At 43.0% G+C, this 26,602-nt stretch overlaps 1 protein-coding gene across 1 annotated transcript in view; it reads right to left on the reverse strand.

The window, feature by feature from the left end:
• Positions 1–8,167: 8,167 nt before the first annotated feature.
• Positions 8,168–26,602, reverse strand: part of LOC140065944 (uncharacterized) — a 47,397-nt gene continuing 28,962 nt past the window's right edge. The window contains exons 6-11 of the mRNA XM_072113504.1: positions 21,082–21,111; positions 18,875–18,964; positions 15,730–15,757; positions 13,780–13,826; positions 12,649–12,689; positions 8,168–10,236 (exon numbers count right to left, since the gene is read on the reverse strand). Coding sequence (XP_071969605.1) covers positions 10,051–10,236; positions 12,649–12,689; positions 13,780–13,826; positions 15,730–15,757; positions 18,875–18,964; positions 21,082–21,111 — 422 coding nt within the window. The 3' untranslated portion in view covers positions 8,168–10,050. The remainder of the gene's footprint in view (positions 10,237–12,648; positions 12,690–13,779; positions 13,827–15,729; positions 15,758–18,874; positions 18,965–21,081; positions 21,112–26,602) is intronic.

Here is a 26,602-nt window from a genome sequence, read left to right on the forward strand (position 1 = left end):
GTGATCAAAAAAACAAATAATGTTGTTGCAAAGTACAACATGTCCCGAAAAAAACAAGCAATGCAAAAATTATAGATTTTTCCCACATTAGAGTTCTATTTGACAAATTTTGTAAAACATAAGAAACAAAATTCATGTATCCACGTAATCGTATCCACCCATAGAATAAAGATAAAATGATTATTAGGCTATAAAGTGAAAAAAAAGGAAAAAATCCAGTACAGAATTGTACTGCTTTTCTACTCCTGGCCTCAAAAAAAGTTCCTAAATTTTCAACAATAGGAGATACAAACCCCAAAACACTGGTAACACTGGAAAAAGCATCTCATCCCGCAAAAAAATGCCATCACATGGCCCCAATAACAAAAAAGGGAAAATTTTATAGCCTACAAAAGGGACCAATGGGAAAACTAAAATCCTGGTAGCTGCAGGGTGCTCCTTCCCTTCTGTGCCTCACTGTGCGCCCATAAAACAAGTAACGGCGACATGTGGGGGGTCTCTGTACTCGGAAGGAATTGCTGAACAAATTGTAAGATGGGTTTTCTCTTTTTATCTTTTGGATATGTGTAAATTAGGGCTAAATGAAAGTATAACTGTCAAAATTTGACCATTCTAAATTTCATCTCCATTTTTATTTGATTACTATGAAGATCTCAAGGGGTTAACAATCTTCCTAAAAGCTGTTTCTGATAGTTTGAGGGGTGCAGATTTGAAAATGGGTTGATTATATAAGGGGTTTTGATGTTAAATATGTAAAATTTCATTCAAAACAGCATTTATCCCCAAAATAGTCAATTCTGAAAATACGGAAAATCGATATTCAATTTGTAAGCTGCACAATATCAATTATGAAAATGTAAAGTAGACATATGGACAATGTTATTCAGCAAACTTATTTAGGTGGTAAATCTATGGCAAATTTTTCAAAAAAATTCATTGTTTTTTCTTTTTTTTGTAAATAAACGCAAAACTTATCAGCCAACATTTACCACTAAAATGAAGTACAACATGTGTGGAAAAAACTATCTCAGAATCGCTTTGATAAGTAACAGTGTTCGAAAATTATAACCATATAAAGGGACTCAAGTTAGAATCCAAAAAATGGGTTAGAGCCTTAAGCTATAAAATGGCTGCGTCCAGGGGCGTAACTACAGTGGTAGCAGCCATAGCGGCTGCTATGGGGCCCGCACTGTCAGAGGGCTCTGGCTTTCAACCTGGCATACTAAAGAATGGAGGATGTGCACCATTATACACTCACCGGCCACTTTATTAGGTACACCTGTCCAACTGCTCGTTATCACTTAATTTCTAATCAGCCAATCACATGGGCAACTCAGGGCATTTAGGCATGTAGACATGGTCAAGACAATCTCCTGCAGTTCAAACCGAGCATCAGTATGGGGAAGAAAGGTGATTTGAGTGCCTTTGAACGTGGCATGGTTGTTGGTGCCAGAAGGGCTGGTCTGAGTATTTCAGAAACTGCTGATCTACTGGGATTTTCACGCACAACCATCTCTAGGGTTTACAGAGAATGGTCCGAAAAAGAAAAAACATCCAGTGAGCGGCAGTTCTGTGGGCGGAAATGACTTGTTGATGCCAGAGGTCAGAGGAGAATGGGCAGACTGGTTCGAGCTGATAGAAAGGCAACAGTGACTCAAATCGCCACCCGTTACAACCAAGGTAGGCAGAAGAGCATCTCTGAATGCACAGTACGTCGAACTTTGAGGCAGATGGGCTACAGCAGCAGAAGACCACACCGGGTGCCACTCCTTTCAGCTAAGAACAGGAAACTGAGGCTACAATTTGCACAAGCTCATCGAAATTGGACAGTAGAAAATTGGAAAAACGTTGCCTGGTCTGATGAGTCTCGATTTCTGCTGCGACATTCGGATGGTAGGGTCAGAATTTGGCGTCAACAACATGAAAGCATAGATCCATCCTGCCTTGTATCAACGGTTCAGGCTGGTGGTGGTGTCATGGTGTGGGGAATATTTTCTTGGCACTCTTTGGGCTCCTTGGTACCAATTGAGCATCGTTGCAACGCCACAGAGTACCTGAGTATTGTTGCTGACCATGTCCATCCCTTTATGACCACAATGTACCCAACATCTGATGACTATTTTCAGCAGGATAATGCGCCATGTCATAAAGCTAGAATTATCTCAGACTGGTTTCTTGAACATGACAATGAGTTCACTGTACTCAAATGGCCTCCACAGTCACCAGATCTCAATCCAATAAAGCATCTTTGGGATGTGGTGGAACGGGAGATTCGCATCATGGATGTGCAGCCGACAAATCTGCGGCAACTGTGTGATGCCATCATGTCAATATGGACCAAAATCTCTGAGGAATGCTTCCAGCACCTTGTTGAATCTATGCCACGAAGAATTGAGGCAGTTCTGAAGACAAAAGGTCTCTCATAAAGTGGCCGGTGAGTGTATATCATATTGTGGGCCCTTTATACTGAGATAGTAAGTTTAGTGCCCCCAGTTGCACCTTATATTGTAACCCCAGCTCATCCTCATAGTATGACCCTGCTGTTCCCCCCACATATTGTACACCCCCATCTCTCCCTCATCTAGTGATCTACCAGCTATGCTACTTATTGTGCACCCCCTGCTGACATAATTTGACTCCAGGATGATGTCATATGATTGCACTTGCTAGCATCTGCAGCATTACCTCCCAACTTGTGGGTTAGGCAATCAGAGTCAAAAAGTCCCTTACCTTTTTCCTAAACCATGCCCATTGTCCCATCCCTTGCCCTACCCCAAAAAATAGTATAATATTGTCCTTAACGGCCCCCACATAGTATAATGCCACATTTCTGTGGCCAACCCCCCTACTGACCCATATTATGCCATCATGCAACTCAGCAACATATAATGCCCCTCTTTAATTTTATCCTCCCTTTACTTTTGTTCCCTTGCTCCTCCATCCTCCTCATATTGTGGCCCCTTCCCCTCACATTGTGGTACCCTGTCCTCTGTAATATTGTGACCCTGCTGTCCTCTCTCATATTATGGACCCCTCCCCTTATATTGCATCCCCCTCCTCATAGTGTGGCCTCCTGTCAGCTCTTATATGGTGGCCCCCTCCTCTCATATTGTGGCTTCCTGTCCTTTCTCACATTGTTACCCCCTTCTCTTATTTTGTGGCCTCCTGTCCTCTCTCTTATTGTGGCCCTCTGTGCTCATATTGTGGCCACCTGTCCTCATATTGTGGCTTCCTGTCCTTTCTCACATTGTGACCCCCTTCTCTTATTTTGTGGCCTCCTGTCCTCTCTCATATTGTGGCCCTCTGTGCTCATATTGTGGCCACCTGTCCTCATATTGTGGCCTCCTTCTCTCATACAGTGACCTCCTTTCATCTCTCATATCATGGTCCCTCTATCATTTTGTGGCCCCCTGTCCTCATATTGTGACCTTCTCCTCTCATATTGTGGCCTCCTGTCCTCTCTCATATTGTGATCCCCTCCTCACATATTGTGGCCCCCTGTCCTCTCTCATATTGTGGCCCCCTCCTCTCATATCGTGACTCCTTCCTCTCATATTGTGGCCCCCTGCCCTCTCATATTGTGGCCCCCTGCCCTCTCATATTGTATCCCCCTTTCCTATCTCATATTGTGGCTCCCTGTCCTCTCTCATGCTGATCCCTCCTCATGCTCCTGAGGCCTCTTTAGTGTGTTGGGACTGAAACCAGTAGGTGGGACACCACAGGAAATTCTCCCAACCCCCTGGGTCATTGGGACTGTCCCGCTGAATCTGGGATGGTTGGGAGTTGTGATATTAGTAGCGGCAGTGACACAGAGATAATGCAGATAGCTGGCAGCTTTCATGATCACCTCTGTATTTAACTCTATCAGCGTTCTCCTTACCTCCTGCCATTTGGGACAGAGCATGAAATCTGTACCACCGGATCCAAGATGGTTGGGCTACCTATATTCCTTAAAAACAGAAATATGTTGTTTTAAACTTTACATGTTAGTGGCTGAGACACTGTAAATGTACTTATGATGGCATCTACTGAGGAACTTCGGTATTGCAAGCATATAATTAGATCCATGAATACTTCCACAGCAGTACTTTATAACGACCCAAGAATGGTGATTGTGTCCTTATATAAATGAATGCAAAATGCCTTAATACCCTATACATGCACCTTTGTCGTCAGAAGCTATTACAGGGGGCTGAAATCCTATTTGCACAGGAAACCCATCTACTTCAATCAGATCCGTGTGAGATTAATCATCCCCAATTCCGACATATCTCTCAATTTACAATCTTTAAAAAAAAAACACAGTGTTAGTGCCCACAAAAAATGATCAACCCAAAAGGCAAATATCTGATTTTTAAGGCTCTTTCACATTGGCGTTGTTATTCACATCTGCAACACCCTCGCCGATGCAAGGCAGAGGCGTTGCGAATACATCCCATCATGTAGCTTGCAGCCTGTGAAGGGTCTGATCAGCCCCACAGCATGTCACTACATAACACGGGGGAACACTGCAGTGGTAGAGCCTGCCTGGTAAGGCAGGAGTTAATTCTAAATGTGATGTCATTCCAGCAACCAATCACATATGTTCATACCTTGTTTCTGTGAGCTGAGATGTAATTGGAGGAGCAGCCACCACCTGATCAGTGGGAGTAACAATACGCCTGGTCAGGAAACCTCTAGAGTTCAGTTAGCTGAGCAGTAGCTCAGAAGCAGACTGGAGTTAATCCAGTCAAGTCAGTCAGACTCAGAGGAGTCAGTGCAGCCAGCACAACAGACCAGAGCAGGTGAGCTCAGCTCCCTGCCTGAGTGTAGTGAGTTAGTCAGTGAGGAAAGGGGTATCATCCTACCTTCAAGGGTGATACCTAAAGCAACCCAGGACAAGCTGAAGCATCCTTCCAGGACACAGCTATCTTCCAGCCTGCCCATTGCATCCAGGCTGATGATCTCCATCCTGTGGCTCCCTCCAACTGCATCTCCAGCATTCTACCATTCTGTTAAGGCACGTTGCTACGGTTCCTGCCGGTTCCAATAAAGAACTGTAAGTTGTTTTTGTTCAACGTCTGCCTCCGTCTGGTCCCTGCTACTACGGCTGTCACCATCACGGGCACCCTATCCACTACACTGGGACTCCTACTCCAGACCCCAAAGGGTTGCCCCAGGGAGAACCGCTATAGCAGCCTCTCCCTCATCATTTCTTGCCAACACCACCCTGCTGGAGACCTGCCAGGCTGTAGGACAGCCCTCCGGTTCCCCATACCAAGCACCATGACTCTAGCGTGCCTAGGCCGCAACCGCCAGCCACTCAGGTACTGTGGGCCCCGGCTGACTCCAGGCCCCAAGAAAAGGCTAGGTCCCGGTGGTTGCACATCCATGATTTAGTGATTTCCACAGATGCCTCACAAAGCCATTGTTTTCAATGAGCACTTTCACTTTAGTTTACTTTTTCACTGATCAATTGTCCGCAGAAAAAATTCTGAAACAGGTACTATTTTTTCACGGATGCGATCAAGGAAGGTAATAGAAGTCTATGGGTCTGCTAAAAAGACAGATAAAATATAATTTTTTTCACTAATGAAGCTAATGATGCTTTGTTTTCAAAGCAATGTTAAAGCTCCTGCTTTTTCTTGCAGACAGAGACAACACGAAAGCAAAATGGAGACACAACGGTGACAAAACGCAATGGATGCACAACAAGTGCAGCACCACAGCCAATTTGAAACTACCCTGAGTTGTAGTCAAACAATTATACCTACACATTGTGGAATATATATGTACTCAACAAAGATCAAACTTGGTTTCTAAATTAAGCGCAAAAGAAAAACTACTACAAAAAGGTATTCTTTATCTTGTTCGGTTTGTCATCCCTAAAGGGGTTGTTCAACTTTGATAAGAACTCTAGAGGTGGTCGGGGGAGGGGGCTGTTAAAAAACATAAAGCTGTACTTGCCTCCTCCGGCTCTCCTGGTCTCCCTTGCTGCTGTGAGCCTGTTTGTTTACATGGGCATGGCACCTCCGCTCAAACTGCTTCCAGTCGCCTGGCACTTCCACATGACTCCTGTCCTAGCGCCCAGCGGCTGAAAGCATTCTGAGTGGAGGTGCCTTAACCTTGTGAACAAACAGGTACATGGCACCATTGGAGACAAGTACAGCTTTCTTTTTTTAACAGCCCCTCCAAAGTTTTTTTAAAAATCGGGCAATCTCTTTAACCCTTTAAAGACCTGGCCCTTTTTTGTTTTTTCATTTCCATTTTTCACTCCCCACAATCAAAGATCGAAAACTTTTTTTTTTACACGGTAAGAGCTGTGTGACGCTTTTCTGCGTAAAAAAATTCCACTTCGCAGTGATGGTATTTATTATTATATTCTGTGTACTGGGAAGTGGTAAAAAAATTCCAGTGAAATTGGTGAAAAAACGCATTTGCGCCATTCTCTTATGGGCTTGTATTTTACGGATTTCACTGTGCGCCACAAATTACATGTCTACTTTATTCTTTTGGTCGGATAACAAATTTGTATAGGTTTTATAATGTTTTCATACATTTTTAAAAACTAAAACCTCCTAGACAAAAAGTTTTTTTTCAGATTTTGCCATCTTGTAGCGCTAATAACTTATTTACACTTTGGTGTAGGAACTGTGGGCGGTGTCATTTTTGCGACTTTTGATGATGTTTTCAATGCTACCATTTTTAGGACTGTATGACCTTCTGATCACTTTTTATTGAATCAAATTTGGGCGCTATTTTCCGTTATGGGATTAAACGCAGTGAAAAATCGTTATTATATTTTGATAGATTGGGCATTTTCGGATGCAGCGATACCTAATGTGTTTTTTATTTTTCCTGTTTATTTATATTTATATCAGTTCTAGGGAAAGGGGGGGTGATATGAATATTTAGGTTTTTTTATTATAATTTTTTTTACTTTTTTTATTTTTGCCTTTACCATTTTTCAGACCCCCTAGGGTAATTTAACCCTAGGTTGCCTGATTGATCCTACCATATACTGTCATACTACTGTATGGGGATTTTCCTCTTTATTCATTACAATGGGGCACATTTACTTACCTGTCCGGAGGAGTTCGCAGAAAGTACATTGTCTGACGATAATGCACTCTGCCGCGATTCACTAAGATTGTGCACCCCATATCGTGCATGTGGCGCTTCCCCGCCCAGGTCCGACGGAGTTCACTTTCTTCTTCCTGGTACATGTAAGTGTTTGATCTTGCAACACAATTTGAAAGTTAAATCCTGTGCTCAGTCCGAATCCATCGGATCGTCCGACTGTACGCCCCCCCCCCCCCCTCTTTCCGATCGCGTGCATCACAATCCCCTGTTAAGTACCTGTCACACCCGTGCAAAACCCGAAAAAGTTGGGTTGTGCCAGTGGCGATGTGTGGGTTCACAGCCACGATCGGTGCTAGTGACCATTTGTAGTGAATTATAAATAACAGTAAAATCTTATATTATTGTTGCTTCCTCCTAGGGATCAGACACTTATCCTACCTTGTCATTGGATAGACAACCACTTTGTTAAGGCCAATTTACACTTTGTAAGGCTACTTGTCCAAAAAATATTTCAATTTAATGCAGTTCCTAAGAGAGCAGGGTATTAGTAAGAATCCATAATTCCACATGCATTTTCAATAACAAGCTTTGCACTGAATTATTCCCCTATGATTCTTAGGTCTGAAGCAACCAAGATGATTGTTAAATCACAAGATCATGAGTAACAATATTTGTTATTATTTGACAAGGCAGCATTAATTTTTAGATGCAAATGTCAGTGCACAAAAGAGAAAATGAGGAACCTGCCCCAGAGACATATATTAATCATATGCTTTCTTCCTACACTTCCTATGTATCTAAGGCAATGCTAGCTAAAAGTGAATGCCACATCTCATTGTTGCACATCCATGGTAATGACCTTTGTTAAGGTTATGTTTATGACACCTATAGTCATCAGGATAAAGGTAATGCAATGTGCTACAGTTCTGATGAGGCCCAGCAACTAATGAAAGACATCTTCACCCACAGAGGAGACAGACATTGGCTTGCTGTTTAAACTTATTCCAATCGCACTCCAGGATAATATCGAAGGTGTACAGGATTGGAATCCAACTCCCGAATATATCATACAATAAATCCTGGCACACAATTGGCTTTGGTGCAAAAGTAAAGGCTTTTTATTGCGTAAAATGTGTAAACGTTTTTGGCTGTATGAAAGGTTGCAGACCAGAGAGACATGTCCTTTCAATAGCAGGCAGGCAATAGGCTGAAGTTGAACATATAGCAGTAGTCGCACCTTAGGATGTGCCATAACCATACCTAATATAAACCCGGTTGGTGCTGACAGCAATTGGGGGAATCCAACTGCTGCACCTAACAGCGCTGTGGATGAGCTCCGCCATCTTGGATGACTGATCGGCACCCTCATTGATGTCATGGGAGGGCACTGATCGGTTGCCATGGCAGACTATTGCAATATACACTCACCGGCCACTTAATTAGGTACACCATGATAGTAACGGGTTGGACCCCCTTTTGCCTTCAGAACTGCCTCAATTCTTCGTGGCATAGATTCAACAAGGTGCTGGAAGCATTACTCAGAGATTTTGGTCCATATTGACATGATGGCATCACACAGTTGCCGCAGATTTGTTGGCTGCACATCCATGATGCGAATCTCCCATTCCACCACATCCCAAAGATGCTCTATTGGATTGAGATCTGGTGACTGTGGAGGCCATTTGAGTACAGTGAACTCATTGTCATGTTCAAGAAACCAGTCTGAGATGATTCCAGCTTTATGACATGACGCATTATCCTGCTGAAAGTAGCCATCAGATGTTGGGTACATTGTGGTCGTAAAGGGATGGACATGGTCAGCAAAAATACTCAGGTAGGCTGTGGCGTTGCAACGATGCTCAATTGGTACCAAGGGGCCCAAAGAGTCCCAAGAAAATATTCCCCACACCATGACCCCACCACCACCAGCCTGAACCGTTGATACAAGGCAGGATGGATCCATGCTTTCATGTTGTTGACGCCAAATTCTGACCCTACCATCCGAATGTGGCAGCAGAAATTGAGACTCATCAGACCAGGCAATGTTTTTCCAATCTACTACTGTCCAATTTCAATGAGCTTGTGCAAATTGTAGCCTCAGTTTCCTGTTCTTAGCTGAAAGGAGTGGCACTCGGTGTGGTCTTCTGCTGCTGTAGCCCATCTGCCTCAAAGTGCGACGTACTGTGCGTTCAGAGATGCTCTTCTGCCTACCTTGGTTGTAACGGGTGGCGATTTGAGTCACTGTTGCCTTTCTATCAGCTCGAACCAGTCTGCCCATTCTCCTCTGACCTCTGGCATCAACAAGGCATTTCCGCCCACAGAACTGCCGCTCACTGGATGTTTTTTCTTTTTCGGACCATTCTCTGTAAACCCTAGAGATGGTTGTGCGTGAAAATCCCAGTAGATCAGCAGTTTCTGAAATTCTCAGACCAGCCCTTCTGACACCAACAACCATGCCACGTTCAAAGGCACTCAAATCACCTTTCTTCCCCATACTGATGCTCGGTTTGAAATGCAGGAGATTGTCTTGACCATGTCTACATGCCTAAATGCAATGAGTTGCCACCATGTGATTGGCTGATTAGAAATTAAGTGTTAACGAGCAGTTGAACAGGTGTACCTAATAAAGTGGCCGGTGAGTGTACTGAGATACAGTAGTATTGCTGTATATTGCATGAGATATCAGACCGTACAGGCTTAAATTACCCTAGGGGGGCTAAAATAATAGAAAAGCAATAAAATAATAGAAAATAATAAAAAACAGAAAAGCAAAAATGTATAAGCGCTGAGTATTGAAAGGGTTACAATTGAAACCACAATTCAAAAGCAATGTGTAATTCACATTAATTGGTTTTTAACAAAAATGTATCATTACTATATCAGGTTCACATTGTTAGAGTGACCATTCTGGGGTCTTCTTTCTTTAATGGATGGGTACTAACAAATTTGCCTTAGTTTTTCAAATACTAATACATTAAAAAACTGATTTTACTTTGTTATTTTCTCCTTTCTGATTTTTGGTGTGGTTTTTTTAACCTCTGCATATATGCTGGTGTCGGTGGCTATATTTGATTGTGTATTCTTCTGTCTTGGGGAGATTGGATTCAATTTTGCATAGATAATTCCATCACCATTATAATCTCCCAATCCTGTGTCAGTCAAATCCACCTCCACCTGCAAAATCACAAATATAGTATGCTTCTTATTTTGTGCATTTTATATATTCAGAAATATTTTCATTCACAGGGTAATTTATTCAAACATACCCTACCTGCATACAAATGTGTGTGTGTTTTTTTTAGAAAATACTTCCCACACAGCCAGGGTCGCCTCCAGGTTTCAGAACGCCCCTGGGTGGGCAATAGAACCTTAGTGGGCCCCTTTGCAGTGAACTCACGTGGCGGCATTTAAAATTTAGAAACTAAAATAGTCTCCCGTTTCCTAAAATATTCCATAGTTTAGCATACCAAACAGCCCCATCATGGTTATTTTGTATACAGCCCCATCATGGTTATTTTGTATACAGCCCCTCATGGTTATTTTGTACACAGTCCCCTCATGGTTATTTTATATACAGACGCCTTCATTCCCTATGGATTCATTAGAAACATCTCTGCTCACCCCCATGAATTCATTATGTGCAGCCTTATGTGGCCCCCCAGAAGCCCCGGGCCCCAGCACTTGCCCAGGTATGCACAGTGCCGGCACAGGCCCTGCACACAGCAAACACAGGAAGCAATATGACCAGCTCTGCACATTGGTCAGTAGGCTCACGCATGGGGTGGTGAGCCCATAGTGTGTGAGCCCATAGAAATGAATATGTGTGCTAGCAGTTGAGTCAATGTATAACACACAGAGTGATTGTAGCCTTAATACTCGGAATCAGCAATGGATTGTTAACCCCTTAATGACCTGGCCCTTTTTTGTTTTTTCATTTCTATTTTTCACTCCCCATGTTCAAAAATCTATAACTTTTTATTTTTACACGTAAAGAGCTCTATGACGGCTTGTTTTCTGTGTTTTTGCACTTCATAGTGATGGTATTCCATGCCGAGTACTGGGAAGCGGGAAAAAAATTCCAAATGCAGTGAAAATGGTGAAAAGATGCATTTGGTGAGAAAATGCGCCTATTTCTTGTGGGCTTGGATTTTACGGCTTTCACTGTGCACCCCAAAATTTACAAAAATACATTTACAAAACTTAAAACCTGCTGTACAAAACAATTTTTTTTGATTTTGCCTTCTTCTGGCACTAATAACTTTTCATACTTCAGGGTACAGAGCTGTGGGTGGTGTCATTTTGTGCAACATTTGATGACATTTTCAATGCTTCCATTTTTAGGACTGAATGACCTTTTGATCCTTTTTTATAGATTTTTTTATATTTTTCAAAATGGCAAAAAAGTGCCATTTTTGCGATTTTCCGTTAGGCATTGAAAAAACTTTATTATATTTTGATAGATCAGGCATTTACGGACGCGGTCACACCTAATGCGTTTATGATTTTTACTGTTTATTTATATTTATAACAGTTCTAGGGGAAGGGGGGGTGATTTGAATTTTTATGTTTATTTTTTACTATTTTTCAGACTTCCTAGGGTACTTTAACCCTAGGTTGTCTGATCGATCCTACCATATACTGCCATACTACCGTATGACAGTATATGGGATTTTCCTCCTTATTCAGTACAATGTGCAATTAGCACATTGTAATGAATTGGTTAAAATGAGACAGCCTCGGGTCTTTTTGAAGCCATCGTTTTGAAGCCGATCACGGGTGTTATTGGTAAGTCTTTGCTGCAATATACAGCAAAAACTTACTGGCTACGGAAATGGCTCAGCCCGTGAACCTGCACCCGACGCGCACCATACTATTATGGCATGTGTCGGTAAGGGGTTAAAGGAAACCTACCATCAACATAATAAGTTAAATCTGGTGGCAAGTTGGGAGTCCTTCGCATGTTCTCTTGGGATGTCATTTTGCACCATATTATCAAACCTTGATATACGTAGGTGCAGCAGTTATGGACCCAATCCTTGTCTTAGCAGGATATCCTGCTTGAATCTATTAGAAAAATACTGCAAAGCTCCTTACCCTCAATTCACCCTATATACTGTACTATAGTGAACGACTGCCATGGGAGATAGATACTGTCCTATTATTGTCTTATTTTACTGTAGATCAGTAAAATGTCACATATCATTTGCCTGCTTCCTTGAGCAAAAAGCAGAACTTGTAATTTGAGTGACTTAATTTTTGCCTTTGTACAAAAAGGAAGCGCTTAGTCTTCTGCTTGAAACTTTATATTTATAACAAAATATACAGTACAGTGGGTACGGAAAGTATTAAGACTCCTTTATATTTTTTACTCATATTTGCCAAATAAAAGTTAGTAAAAGATTGCGGGGACATGAGGATTAGCCCTTAAAAGGGCTATCCTCACGTCCTATAGATCCACCTAATACCCGATCTACCTTTATAGGTAAATATGTGGTGGTAGGTCCCCTTTAATGAGTCCACACATTTAGTTAGTTGTATCTGGACTAAAATGCTATTATTATTATTCACAGATAACAATGTACTTACATCAGGGGTTCTGGTCATCATGTTACGATCCACTGTACAGTCTGCAAAATTCATACAAACATTAAAACTTTACACCTTATTGTTAAATCCCTTAAATATGAATTATGAAACAGGTTATTTAGTTTATCTGTTTCATGCATCAGGAAAAAGACCTCTCAGACATATATTTTTTGGGTGCACAATTTTGATGCAGCTTGAAATCCTACAATTCCTACACTTATAGTTTCCCAACACTGTTTTTGCGCAATTTCCGGTGCACACTTAGAGCTGCAAAAAGCTGGTCTATGGAGTTTTATTTCTCCCCTGTGCGCCAAAAACAAGGATCCTGCGCCAAAATAATACTGCGCATAGACTGAAAAGGGAAAATATCATGCAAATTTGCCATAAAGTGAATCTGATCCAAAAGCAGGAACCCCCAATGATTAAGAGAACCTCACTGATCCCAAGAATGTGGATCCAATTCTCACCGATTTGCTGCTCTCTCAAATATTATAGGAGCGTTGGAAATTGCTGAGCACAGTGCTCGACTATCTCTGACACTCATTTACTGAGTGTTGTAATCCTGGAAAATAAATACATTTTGCTACTATCAAGAACACACAAAAAGTATGGTAACATGGCTTCCAGGATTGCTATTGGTGACACTGTTGGGCACATTTACTTACCCGGTCCGAGGAGTTCACAGAAATAGCATTGTCCAACGATAATGCACTCTGCCACGATTCACTAAGATCATGCACCCGATATCCTGCATGTGTCGCTTAGCTGCTCCGGTCCGAGCCTTCTTATTCTTCCTGGTGCATGTAAGTGCATTGCCTTGCAAAACAATTTTAAAGTTAAATCCCGCGCTCAGTCCAAATCAGTCGGATCGTCCGGCGGCACGGTCCCCAATTTGCGACACAAAAAACGATCGCATGCGACACAATCCCAGAACAGACACTTGTTAAATACCTGTCAAAGCTGTGCAATCCCCGAAAACGCCGCACAGTCCGACAAAAGTGAGCAGCCCGACCCTTAGTAAGTAAGGGCTTAGTGAAGGGAAAGAACCTGGATGTCCACATGCTGGGACTGGTACAGTCAGAAAAAAACTCTGTTTTTAATGTTAGTACATGTTTCATGTTACTATCTTACATGTTGCTTCAGCCATGTTTTCTACTTGTCCACTTTGGCCAAAATTACTGTAAAAGAAAGAGAAAAAATAAAGATAGCATCTTGATATTAGTGAACTATGATGATATGTGTAGTAGACTGTGATGTAATAAATGTTCTAGATCAGCACTAAGGGCATATGTGAGCATTTCATGTACAAATTTTTCTCATTAAGAGGCTTGAGCAGTGGGCGAGGAGTGAGAATATTAACACTGGAAAAATAGCACTAAGCACAAGTCTTAATGCATTCACCCCAATTTCATTTCTATGCAGTTCTTTTTTAGTGTGAATGCTCCTAGCATTTCTGTGGCAAATGAACGTTTTCTAGAAGTTTCCTGCATGATCCACAATGACCCAACCATTTTACGGGGAACATACACTCACCGGCCACTTTATTAGGTACACCATACTAGTAACGGGTTGGACCCCCTTTTGCCTTCAGAACTGCCTCAATTCTTCGTGGCATAGATTCAACAAGGTGCTGGAAGCATTCCTCAGAGATTTTGGTCCATATTGACATGATGGCATCACACAGTTGCCGCAGATTTGTCGGCTGTGAATCTCCCGTTCCACCACATCCCAAAGATGCTCTATTGGATTGAGATCTGGTGACTGTGGAGGCCATTTGAGTACAGTGAACTCATTGTCATGTTCAAGAAACCAGTCTGAGATGATTCCAGCTTTATGACATGGCGCATTATCCTGCTGAAAGTAGCCATCAGATGTTGGGTACATTGTGGTCATAAAGGGATGGACATGGTCAGCAACAATACTCAGGTAGGCTGTGGCGTTGCAACAATGCTCAATTGGTACCAAGGGGCCCAAAGACTGCAAAGAAAATATTCCCCACACCATGACCCCACCACCACCAGCCTGAACCGTTGATACAAGGCAGGATGGATCCATGCTTTCATGTTGTTGACGCCAAATTCTGACCCTACCATCCGAATGTGGCAGCAGAAATTGAGACTCATCAGACCAGGCAATGTTTTTCCAATCTTCTACTGTCCAATTTCGATGAGCTTGTGCAAATTGTAGCCTCAGTTTCCTGTTCTTAGCTGAAAGGAGTGGCACCCGGTGTGGTCTTCTGCTGCTGTAGCCCATCTGCCTCAAAGTTCGACGTACTGTGCGTTCAGAGATGCTCTTCTGCCTACCTTGGTTGTAACGGGTGGCGATTTGAGTCACTGTTGCCTTTCTATCAACTCGAACCAGTCTGCCCATTCTCCTCTGACCTCTGGCATCAACAAGGCATTTCCGCCCACAGAACTGCCACTCACTGGATGTTTTTTCTTTTTTGGACCATTCTCTGTAAATCCTAGAGATGGTTGTGTGTGAAAATCCCAGTCGATCAGCAGTTTCTGAAATACTCAGACCAGCCCTTCTGGCACCAACAACCATGCCACGTTCAAAGGCACTCAAATCACCTTTCTTCCCCATACTGATGCTCGGTTTGAACTGCAGGAGATTGTCCTGACCATGTCTACATGCCTAAATGCACTGAGTTGCCGCCATTTGATTGGCTGATTAGAAATTAAGTGTTAACGAGCAGTTGGACAGGTGTACCTAATAAAGTGGCCGGTGAGTGTATATTCCTTTAGTTTTTCCGTAACCATATCATGAAGCTGTTGAGAGAATAGCCATGCCAAGAGTAATTTTCTAGGTCCAGTCAATTGGTAATGTAAAATCCATTATGCATTGTATAATAAGGGTGTAGAAAGAAAGGAAGTCTACTACTTATTAGAAAATTATACAATTCTCCCCACTCTCTTTGTATAGTAACTATTCTTTGTTCTTTGATTTTGTATGTTGTATTGGTTGTCACATTTGCAGAGTGTAGAAATCAATGTTAGTATATAATGTTAATATTATTAATAGTAGCATAGTGTAAAAAATAATTACCAGACAGAATTATAATATTGTCTTTTTACATACCTGTTTTTCATTTTTTGTGGTGATGATTCTGTTAATAGAACACAAGTTAAGTGATGGTTATGGATAGTAACATTTTGTTATTTACAAAGGCAGGATTACAATGATAACACAGGATCATAGTATTGATAATGAATGATACTAATAGCTCTACTTCTTCTTTCTCTCTTTCTGAATACAGTGACTACTTTATAAACAACTGCATTTGCATAAACTCTATAAGATATGTTCACTTATTCTCATTTTGAGGTGCAAGGAGTTAAAGGGGTTTGTCCAGGAAAGCTCTCAAATCTTAATCCCCTAGTGATCCTAACAAGATAAAGATAACTTTTAACTGCTTAATTTGCAATTTTACTCAGTTTTTTGCTGCTTTTCTCCTACCCCTGCATCCCCTGCCCAGTTTAAGATTCAGATCGGTGGGATTGTACTAGATGAGCAGTTACATGGTGCAGAGCAGAAACTTCCTGATTCCTCTGTCTGTAGTGCACACGCACACCACTGCTTTCACATCTTACCACACACACACGCACACCACTGCTGTCACATCCTACCACACACTCACATACACACACACCACTGCTGACACATCTTACCACACACTCACATACACACACACCACTGCTGACACATCTTACCACACACACACCACTGCTGTCACATCTTACCCGACACACACACACACACACACCACTGCTGACACATCTTACCACACACACACACCACTGCTGTCACATCTTACCCGACACACACACACACCACTGCTGTCACATCTTACCCGACACACACACACCACTGCTGTCACATCTTACTACATACACACACACCACTGCTGTCACATATTACCCCCCCCCCCCCAAACACACACATACACATACACACCCCACTGCTGTCACATCTTACCACACACACACACCACTGCTGTCACATCTTACCACACGCACACCACTGCTGTCACATCTTACCACACACACATACCACTGCTGTCACATCTTACCACACGCACACCACTGCTGTCACATCTTACCACACACACACGCACACCACTGCTATCACATCTTACCACACACACACATACATACACCACTGCTGTCACATCTTACTACACACACAACTGCTGTCACATCTTACCACGCGCACATACACACACACCACTGCTGTCATGTCTTACCAAACACACGCACACATACACACACACCACTGCTGTCACATCTTACTGCACACACACACACATACACACACACCACTGCTGTCACATCTAACTACAGATACCAATGCTGTCACATCTTACCACACACACACCACTGCTGTCACATCTTACCACAAACACACACCACAGCTGTCACATCTTACCACACACACAAGCACACCACTGCTGTCACTTCTTACCACACGCACACCACTGCTATCACATCTACCACACACATACATACACACACCACTGCTGTCACATCTTACCACACACACAACTGCTGTCACATCTCACCACGCGAACATTAACACACACCACTGCTGTCATGTCTTACCACACACACACATACACACCACTGCTGTCACATCTTACCACACACACACATACACTAACACCACTGCTGTCACAAATAACTACAGATACCACTGCTGTCACATCTTACCCCACACACACCACTGTGTACTTGTGGTTAGATGTGGCATAGCAGTGGCAGTGGTGTGTACGGTACACACCACTACTATGTCACATCTATCCATACACACACACCACTGCTATGTCATATCTAACCACACACACACACCACTGCTACGTGACATCTGACCACACACACCACCGCTATGTCACATCTTACCCCACACACACCACTGATACATCACATCTAAGCAGACTCAGGTATTTTTTATTGAAGGTCCCCCCCCCCCCCTTGCGACAAATACAAACAAAGACATCAGATGTTCATTACATCACTGGGCATATTACAATAATGGGTCAGATTTATCAAGCTGTCTGAAAGTCAGAATTTCACAGCTCAGCTTTCATTTTACCAGTGCTCATTAATATTTTAAAGGGGAACTGTGATTGGTTGCCATGGGCAACTATAAATATTCTGACTTTCAGACACTTCATAAATCTGCCCCATGATGTCTAAGCAATATACACTCTCACACACAAAACAACTGCTATTCTACTTCTAATTGATCAAACACCTTACACCTACCATCTGAGCACAGATGCTTCAATGTCTTCCTTCTAATTCCGGGGAATCCCATTTTAAGCAAATCTTTGGAGCTGCTGATCAAAAGGCATTATAGCAACCCAAAGAAGTTCGCTGCCTCTGGGTATAATGCATTCTTTGTTGAGCTCATAACCAAACATGCAACTACATAGTTATGTACCAAACCTGTATGCACTATTGTCTCCAATAGTAAAAAACACAATTGGGGTATTTATTATTTTTGGTGGTTGATTTTAGTGGTGATTTGTACAGTAGTGTTAATGTATTTGGCGCTCCATAAGATAAACAAATGAGCGTCAGAAATGACACTCCACCTTCATGGTGGTTTTGTATGTGACAAAAATTGTGCCCAAAAAGCGTTATGAAACAAGAAGTGCAAGAAAAGTGGCAGGATTAAAAACCTGACTCAAAATTGAAAAAAGTGAGTGTTGGAAAAGAAGCTAAATTGTGGAGCTGGCATATAATAAATATTGCACAGCAACAAAAAAATATAGCAGTCAAGAAACTGGAGCAAGAGAATAATACATAGCAGAATAAAGTCCTACTGATGGAAGAGATTGTCATCCATAAGGTACTAGATGCCACTAATGACTCCCAGAACCTGTAGTCAGGCCTCAGGCAGCAAATATGCTAGAATCGGACCTGTCTGAAGTGATGCTTTCCCTCCACCCACTCAGCCTGACTCATCTCTGGGGAAAAGTGACATTTTCAGCCCTTTTACATATGTCTTTGAGGGTGATCTTTTTATGGGCCCACAGGTGAGTTTTAACATAATTGAATGGATGCTAAAAAGGATATTTCATACTCTACCTAATGGTGCTAGTAATTTAGTATTACTACTGTATTGCAGTAGATTGTGATTTTACAGCAACACAACAGTTAGCACCGTATCATCAATTGTGGATGTGAGATGTTTGTCTGTTTCATGATATGCCAGTACTTACTTTTTTTTCTCTTGAAGTAAATGGCAAACATTACTATCAGGAGCACAATTAGGATTCCACAAATGGTGGCAACTACAAGATTCAAAACACCTGCAAAGAAATTACAAAAAATAGGAATTTATTTTAAAATAAACCTATTTGTATTCATTATTAATCTTATCTGCCAACCCTAAGCAGAATCTCATTTTGAAGAAATTTATACTAAACTTTTAGATGTAGAAAACTTAAAAATGTAAATATTCAATATATTATACATGTACAAAACATGTCAAGTAAGACAATTTTACATCTATGAGAGGAAAAATATAATGTGTGAATGCTCACTGAAATTCAATAAGGAAAAGATGGTTGGGTGCAAAGACCAGAACCCCGGTATTGAGGGGTAAAAAAAAGAGATTAAAATAATATGGAATGAGGGGTAAGATTTCCAAGTTGAAGTGAATAATAGTGATGTCTCAATTGATAATCTTTCATTGAGATGTCATAGGCACCCAAATGAAAATAAAAATCGAAAATAAAATTTGTCAAGCTAATTTTTATTCAACTTAATGGGTTTACTGGGTGTGTTCTTATGTGAGATAATATGAAATATTTATCTGAGATTGATCCCCAAAACCATCAGTTTCAATTTTACTTATTTTGCTATATAAAAATCTTACCATTTCTCTAGGTTATTTTTGTTCAAGTGGCACGGCAAACATAATGGGGCTCATTTACTAAGGGTCCGTTGGGTTTCCCGACGATTTCCGTTTTGCGCCGAAATGCCCTGGGATTTTGGCACACACGATCGGATTGTGGTGCATCGGCACTGGCTTGCATGCAACAGAAATGGGGGGGGGGTCGTCGGACAACCCAACTGATTCGGACAAACCGCAGAATTTAAAAACACAATTGTGTCGCAACAACAAGCACTCATATGCACCGGGAAGAAGCAGGTGAACTCCGGTGGACCTCGGCAGGGAAGCGATGGATGCTGGAATTCGGGCGCACAATCTTCATGAATCGCGCTGGACCCGAATCCTCATCGCGTAATGCTCCGCGGGATCGCGACAGGACCAGGTAAGTAAATCTGCCCCAATGTGATGTTTTGGCTTTTGTTCAAGTGAAGAAGCTGGTTCATTGGGTCTGCACACATCACTTTTTGTGATATCTCTAAAGGTGCTGTTATGTTTTTTTTTAATTGATTTTATTATTCAGTGGGTGTGTGTTTTTGTACTATGAGTATTTAATAAAGAGATAATCTATATTTGCACATGGCATGTCTCTTTTGTCATCATTTATATGCAGTTGTTTGGCATGTTAGATTTCACATGCATTTTGAGTAGTGCTGGTCCTAAATAAAGTACAGCTGAGGATGTGCTATTGAGAGGGATTTTGTTCTTAGGTTACATTCTGTCCTTAGTAGTCTGAACACTATTTTATTCTATTCCTGGCTGTCTTTATTTATTTGTACCACACTTGTCTGCCTCCTGTGGATTTTGTATTTGGTGGCGTACAGTTAAGTTAGCTGAGATGGACAGCATCATCCGCCACCCATATTTCACCTCTGCTGTTCTGCTTTGTCTGGATGTCAGGGAACCGGCAAAATCAACTTTTTCATAAAAGGTTTGCCTGCTAGGAGCACTTCCCTGTCCCATTGTGTGCTGAAACTTACTCTATTGATTATGATTGGTCACAAATAAAGAACGCTGTTTATGCTACTGTGCTGGAAGGGAGTGAAGAGAGTCTTATCAAGAAGTTGATTGGCAGGGCTGCTGGCTATCCATTTCCCTCTGAACTTATCGACATTAAGCATCCAATATCTATTTCCCGGAAATCACCTTGCAATAGGAACACATTATTTATATATGAATAAAGAAATGCTCACAGATCATAATAGTTGGTAGATCTGTCTGATTTTTCAGCAGTGAAGTCACATGGACAGTGCGTACTTGGTGCACGCTGCAGCTGTTGACTAGGCATCATCGCTTAGCCACTATTTATAAACAGAGGCTAGAGGTGATGGGAGGCACTGCACTGCATTGAAGCACCGGAGATAGGTAAGAATAGCTTGTCTGGTATTTTTCAACCCACTGGGTCCAATAAAACAATCCCGGACAACACCTTTATAATTTATGAGGAATGCATTTTGGCAACCGCCTATAGTTTTCTCTGATTAAATCTTTCTAAAGTTTCACAGAATATGTTGGTTATTAGTTTTTTATTACCTTGCTCAGTACCAATTTTCTCTGTATTTTCTAGGAAAAAAAGATGAGCTGTAATTATTTCAGAAGAATATATATGAGAGTACATACAACATTTTTACCTTCTATAAAGCAGTATTTCCCCCTATGTGGAGGAGGTTCCCTTGTCCTTTCTAGAGTTAGCCATCTTGCTAAATGGACTTAACCTGGGCCTAACTGTATAGGTTGTACTACTCTGGCTTCATTTCTTCAAATTACCGGCACCATGAGCACTAAAGATGAGTTCAAAGTGTAAATGTATATTTTTTTATAGTGGCTACAGAACTTCATTACACAGGGTGATTGGGCTCAAGAAACCACCAAAGTCAACAAGGACCTTTAGTTGGTTCAGTGTCCCAAATCACCAAGATTCTCTTTTATGCATTAAGTAACAAACTGGACATTAAGTTTGCATCATTAATTCAATGCTAGACTAACAAAGATACAATTAATGCAGCATGAATAGGGGACAAAAATGGAGGATTAAAGTGCTAAAATGTAATTTTTATTTATGAATCACATAAAAATTGTGCACTATGGAACAGATAATGAAGACAAGTATAAAAACAAAAGGAACCAAAAGTACTCTTAGACAGTTACCAAGCGAAAGTGTGTGTCTGCGGTAACTATAAGAGCATGAACGCCCATCAAATTGGATATGAGTCACCAAAATAAATGGTCATCTTCTACCATGATTCAGGCGTCTCCAGCTCAACGGGTGGGTGTAGGGGGCAACCTGCAACTATCCTGTCCCTGAGAAAACCCCTTTAGCTCCCGCCCTCACAAGGACAGTCCACATCTGTCCTTATCACAAGAGACGCATGCCCCCTGTCAGCGCCACCTTCCCGGACGCGCTTTGTCACGTGACTCTTCAGAGGGATAAATGCTGATAACCGCCGTCCTTTAGCTTGGATTGGCGTTCATAGGGCATATAATGGCATGCAGTAGTTGTGAAGCATGTGGTATGCAATGCTTCAGAGAAAACTGCACATCTCCTGTCTTGGTGGTGGACACAGAGATTTAGTGTGCAGGCTGCCAGCACTTTAATCCTCCATTTTTGTCCCCTATTCTTGCTGCATTATTTGTATATTGGAGGTTCTTTGACCAAGGATATATCTATTATACTCGCTGTGTTACTAACAAAGATAGAAACATAAACCCTTTCTCTGTCCTAGACTTCCAGGGTTGCTGAGATCAATATCTACAACTACCTTAGATTTAGAAATTAATTCTTGTCCTGCCCTAGACCCCAACAATATTGCTATAAACCAGTGAGGGTAATGCTATATTCCTGATCACTTTTCAATAAATCTGTTCCATTAGACAGATCTCTGCATGTATATATACCTGTACTTTTGCCTACTCTGAGAGCTTCAGACTTTCCCTGTTATCCACACAACTTCCTGTTTCTCACTCCTTCATTCTGTCCTAATGGCAGCCTCCAGTGTGTTTTTCTTCTCTCAGCCCGTCTCACTGACAGACACAGGGAGAGGAGGCAGCAGGATAAGTCATAATCTCCTGCTGCACAACTCTCCTATTTACCAGTGTTCAGACATGTAAACAAATATCCTACAGAGTTAACAGAGAGTCTACGCACAGCAATAAAAGAAGCATTAGGGGTATTGAATAGAGATGAGCGAGCACTAAAATGCTCGGGTACTCGTTATTCGAGACGAACTTTTCCCGATGCTTGAGTGCTCGTTTCGAGTAACGAGCCCCATTGAAGTCAATGGGAGACTCGAGCATTTTTCAAGGGGACCAAGGCTCTGCACAGGGAAGCTTGGCCAAACACCTGGGAACCTCAGAAAAGGATGGAAACACCACGGAAATGGACAGGAAACAGCAGGGGCAGCATGCATGGATGCCTCTGAGGCTGCTTAAATGCACCATTATGCCAAAATTATGGGCAACAGCATGGCCATGACAGAGTGACAGAATGAAGCTTGATAGCATCTAAAACATCCAATAATTGACCCTGACACTATAGGGGACGTCATGCAGAGGCAGCGGCAGCAGCGGAAGGCTAGAGAGTGGCATGGCGACATACCCTAAATGGACTCAGGCTTCAAACCAATGGGTAGCAGAGAGGAACCAAAGGAGGTGAGCAAGAAGCGCTCAAATAATATCGGTACATGATAAAAGTTTGCCAGTATATTTTGTGGATTACACAGCAGGGTGGCGACAAAGTTAACATGGAAGCCATGAAAACAATCCAAAATTCTGCCTGACACAGCTCGTTTGATAAGGGGACGATGTATGGAGGCAGTGAACTAGTAGTAGATTAAAGGTGCTGCAGTTAAAACTATGTTAGTTGGTTCTTGGCATGGAGCTGCCGCTCCGCTGCCAGGCGAGCTTTCGCCAATCCAAGCCCCTGTCTCTAGGCTACTCCCCAAACAGCACTTCTAAGAACCTTTTGTATAAGATCAAGTGTAGTAGCGTTCTTATAAGTTTGGGATATGGCGGGTGAGGGGAATGTAAACAGATGCGCAAGAAGCGCTGAAATAATATCCGTAAATGGTAAAAGTTTGCCAGTGTATTTTGTGGATAACACAGCAGGGTGGCGACAAAGTTAACAACTTTGATGTGGAATCCATGAAAACAACCCAAATTTCGGCCTGACAAACCTCGTTTGATAAAGGGACGATGTATGGAGGCAGCTATATGGACGACTTTTGGAGGTAGCAATGGAGACAACGTGTGGAGGCTGCTATGGAGACAATTCAATTTGGATAGTGCCTGTATGTGGCAGTCCAAAAAATTTTTCAAACCAGAGGAGCAGGTAGGTGGCCCTCCAGAAAAATGGAATAGATTGAGTGCCTGTATGTGGCAGTCCAAAAAAGTTTTTAAACCAGAGGAGCAGGTAGGTGGCCCTCCAGAAAAATGGAATAGATTGAGTGCCTGTATGTGGCAGTCCAAAAAAGTTTTTAAACCAGAGGAGCAGGTAGGTGGCCCTCCAGAAAAATGGAATAGATTGAGTGCCTGTATGTGGCAGTCCAAAAAAGTTTTTAAACCAGAGGAGCAGGTAGGTGGCCCTCCAGAAAAATGGAATAGATTGAGTGCCTGTATGTGGCAGTCCAAAAAAGTTTTCAAACCAGAGGAGCAGGTAGGTGGCCCTCCAGAAAAATGGAATAGATTGAGTGCCTGTATGTGGCAGTCCAAAAAAGTTTTTAAACCAGAGGAGCAGGTAGGTGGCCCTCCAGAAAAATGGAATAGATTGAGTGCCTGTATGTGGCAGTCCAAAAAAGTTTTTAAACCAGAGGAGCAGGTAGGTGGCCCTCCAGAAAAATTGAATAGATTGAGTGCCTGTATGTGGCAGTCCAAAAAAGTTTTTAAACCAGAGGAGCAGGTAGGTGGCCCTCCAGAAAAATTGAATAGATTGAGTGCCTGTATGTGGCACTCCCAAAAATTGTTTAAAACAGAGGACCGGGTCGGTGGCCCTCCAGAAAAATTAAATGCATAAAGTACTATAGGTAGAGCCAGTGGGCCCTGTCAAAAAATAGCCAGTTTCCTCTGCTTTACTGTACAAAGAGCAGGAGAAGGAGGAAAATGAGGAGGAGGAGGAGGAGGAGTGGATAAATTATTCAGGTTGAGCTTCCTTCACCTGCTGGAGATTGGAAATGAGGAGAAATCCATGCTTTATTCATCTTGATAAGCGTCAGCCTGTCAGCGCTGTCAGTCGACAGGCGTGTACGCTTATCGGTGATGATGCCACCAGCTGCACTGAAAACCCGCTCGGACAAGACGCTAGCGGCAGGGCAGGCAAGAACCTCCAAGGCGTACAGCGCCAGTTCGTGCCACATGTCCAGCTTTGAAACCCAGTAGTTGTAGGGAGCTGTGTGATCATTTAGGACGATGGTATGGTCAGCTACGTACTCCCTCACCATCTTTCTGTAAAGATCAGCCCTACTCTCCCGAGACTGGGGACAGGTGACAGTGTCTTGCTGGGGTGACATAAAGCTGGCAAAAGCCTTGTAAAGCGTACCCTTGCCAGTGCTGGACAAGCTGCCTGCTCGCCTACTCTCCCTCGCTACTTGTCCCGCAGAACTACGCACTCTGCCGCTAGCGCTGTCAGAAGGGAAATACTGTTTCAGCTTGTGCACCAGGGCCTGCTGGTATTCATGCATTCTCACACTCCTTTCCTCTCCAGGGATGAGAGTGGAAAGATTTTGCTTGTACCGTGGGTCCAGGAGAGTGAACACCCAGTAATCGGTGCTGGAATAAATTCTTTGAACGCGAGGGTCACGGGATAGGCAGCCTAGCATGAAATCTGCCATATGCGCCAGAGTACCAACGCGTAAGAATTCGCTCCCCTCACTGGCCTGACTGTCCATTTCCTCCTCCTCCAACTCCTCCAATTCCTCTTCTTCTGCCCATACACGCTCAACAGTGAAGGACTCAACAATGGTCCCCTCTTGTGTCTCGCCAACATTCTCCTCCTCTTCCTCCTCATCCTCCTCCACCTCCACCTCCTCCGATATGCGCTGAGATACAGACCTAAGGGTGCTTTGGCTATCAACAAGGGAATCTTCTTCCCCCGTCTCTTGTGAGGAGCGCAAAGCTTCCGACTTCATGCTGACCAGAGAGTTTTTCAACAGGCCAAGCAGCGGGATGGTGAGGCTGATGATGGCGGCATCGCCACTGACCATCTGTGTTGACTCCTCAAAGTTACTCAGCACCTGACAGATATCAGACATCCACGTCCACTCCTCATTGTAGACTTGAGGAAGCTGACTGACCTGACTACCAGTTCTGGTGGAAGTTGACATCTGGCAGTCTACAATCGCTCGGCGCTGCTGGTAAACTCTGGATAACATGGTCAGTGTTGAATTCCACCTCGTGGGCACGTCGCACTACAGTCGGTGAGCGGGCAGTTGGAGGCGGCGCTGCGCTGCCCTGAGAGTGGCAGCATCTGTGCTGGACTTCCTGAAATGCGCACAGATTCGGCGCACCTTCGTGAGCAAATCAGACAGATTGGGGTATGTCTTGAGGAAACGCTGAACTATCAGATTTAACACATGGGCCAGGCATGGCACATGTGTCAGTCTGCCGAGTTGCAGAGCCGCCACCAGGTTACGGCCGTTGTCACACACAACCATGCCTGGCTTCAGGTTCAGCGGTGCCAGCCACAGATCAGTCCGCGCCCTGATGCCCTGTAATAGTTCTTGGGCGGTGTGCCTTTTATCGCCTAGGCTCAGCAGTTTGAGCACCGCCTGCTGTCGCTTAGCGACGGCACTGCTGCTGTGCCTAGAGCTACCGACTGATGGCGCCATGCCCACGGATGGTCGTTCGGAGGAGGAGGTGGAGGAGGGGTGGGAGGAGGAGGAGGCATAGTAGGCCTCAAACACCTGGACCGAGGTAGGCCCCGCAATCCTCGGCGTCGGCAGTATATGACCAGCCGCAGGGTCACACTCGGTCCCAGCCTCCACCAAGTTAACCCAATGTGCCGTCAGAGATATATAGTGGCCCTGCCCGGCAGCACTCGTCCACGTGTCCATGGTCAGGTGGA

Source organism: Engystomops pustulosus, chromosome 6 (assembly GCF_040894005.1).
Source record: "Engystomops pustulosus chromosome 6, aEngPut4.maternal, whole genome shotgun sequence".
NCBI lineage: Eukaryota > Metazoa > Chordata > Amphibia > Anura > Leptodactylidae > Engystomops > Engystomops pustulosus.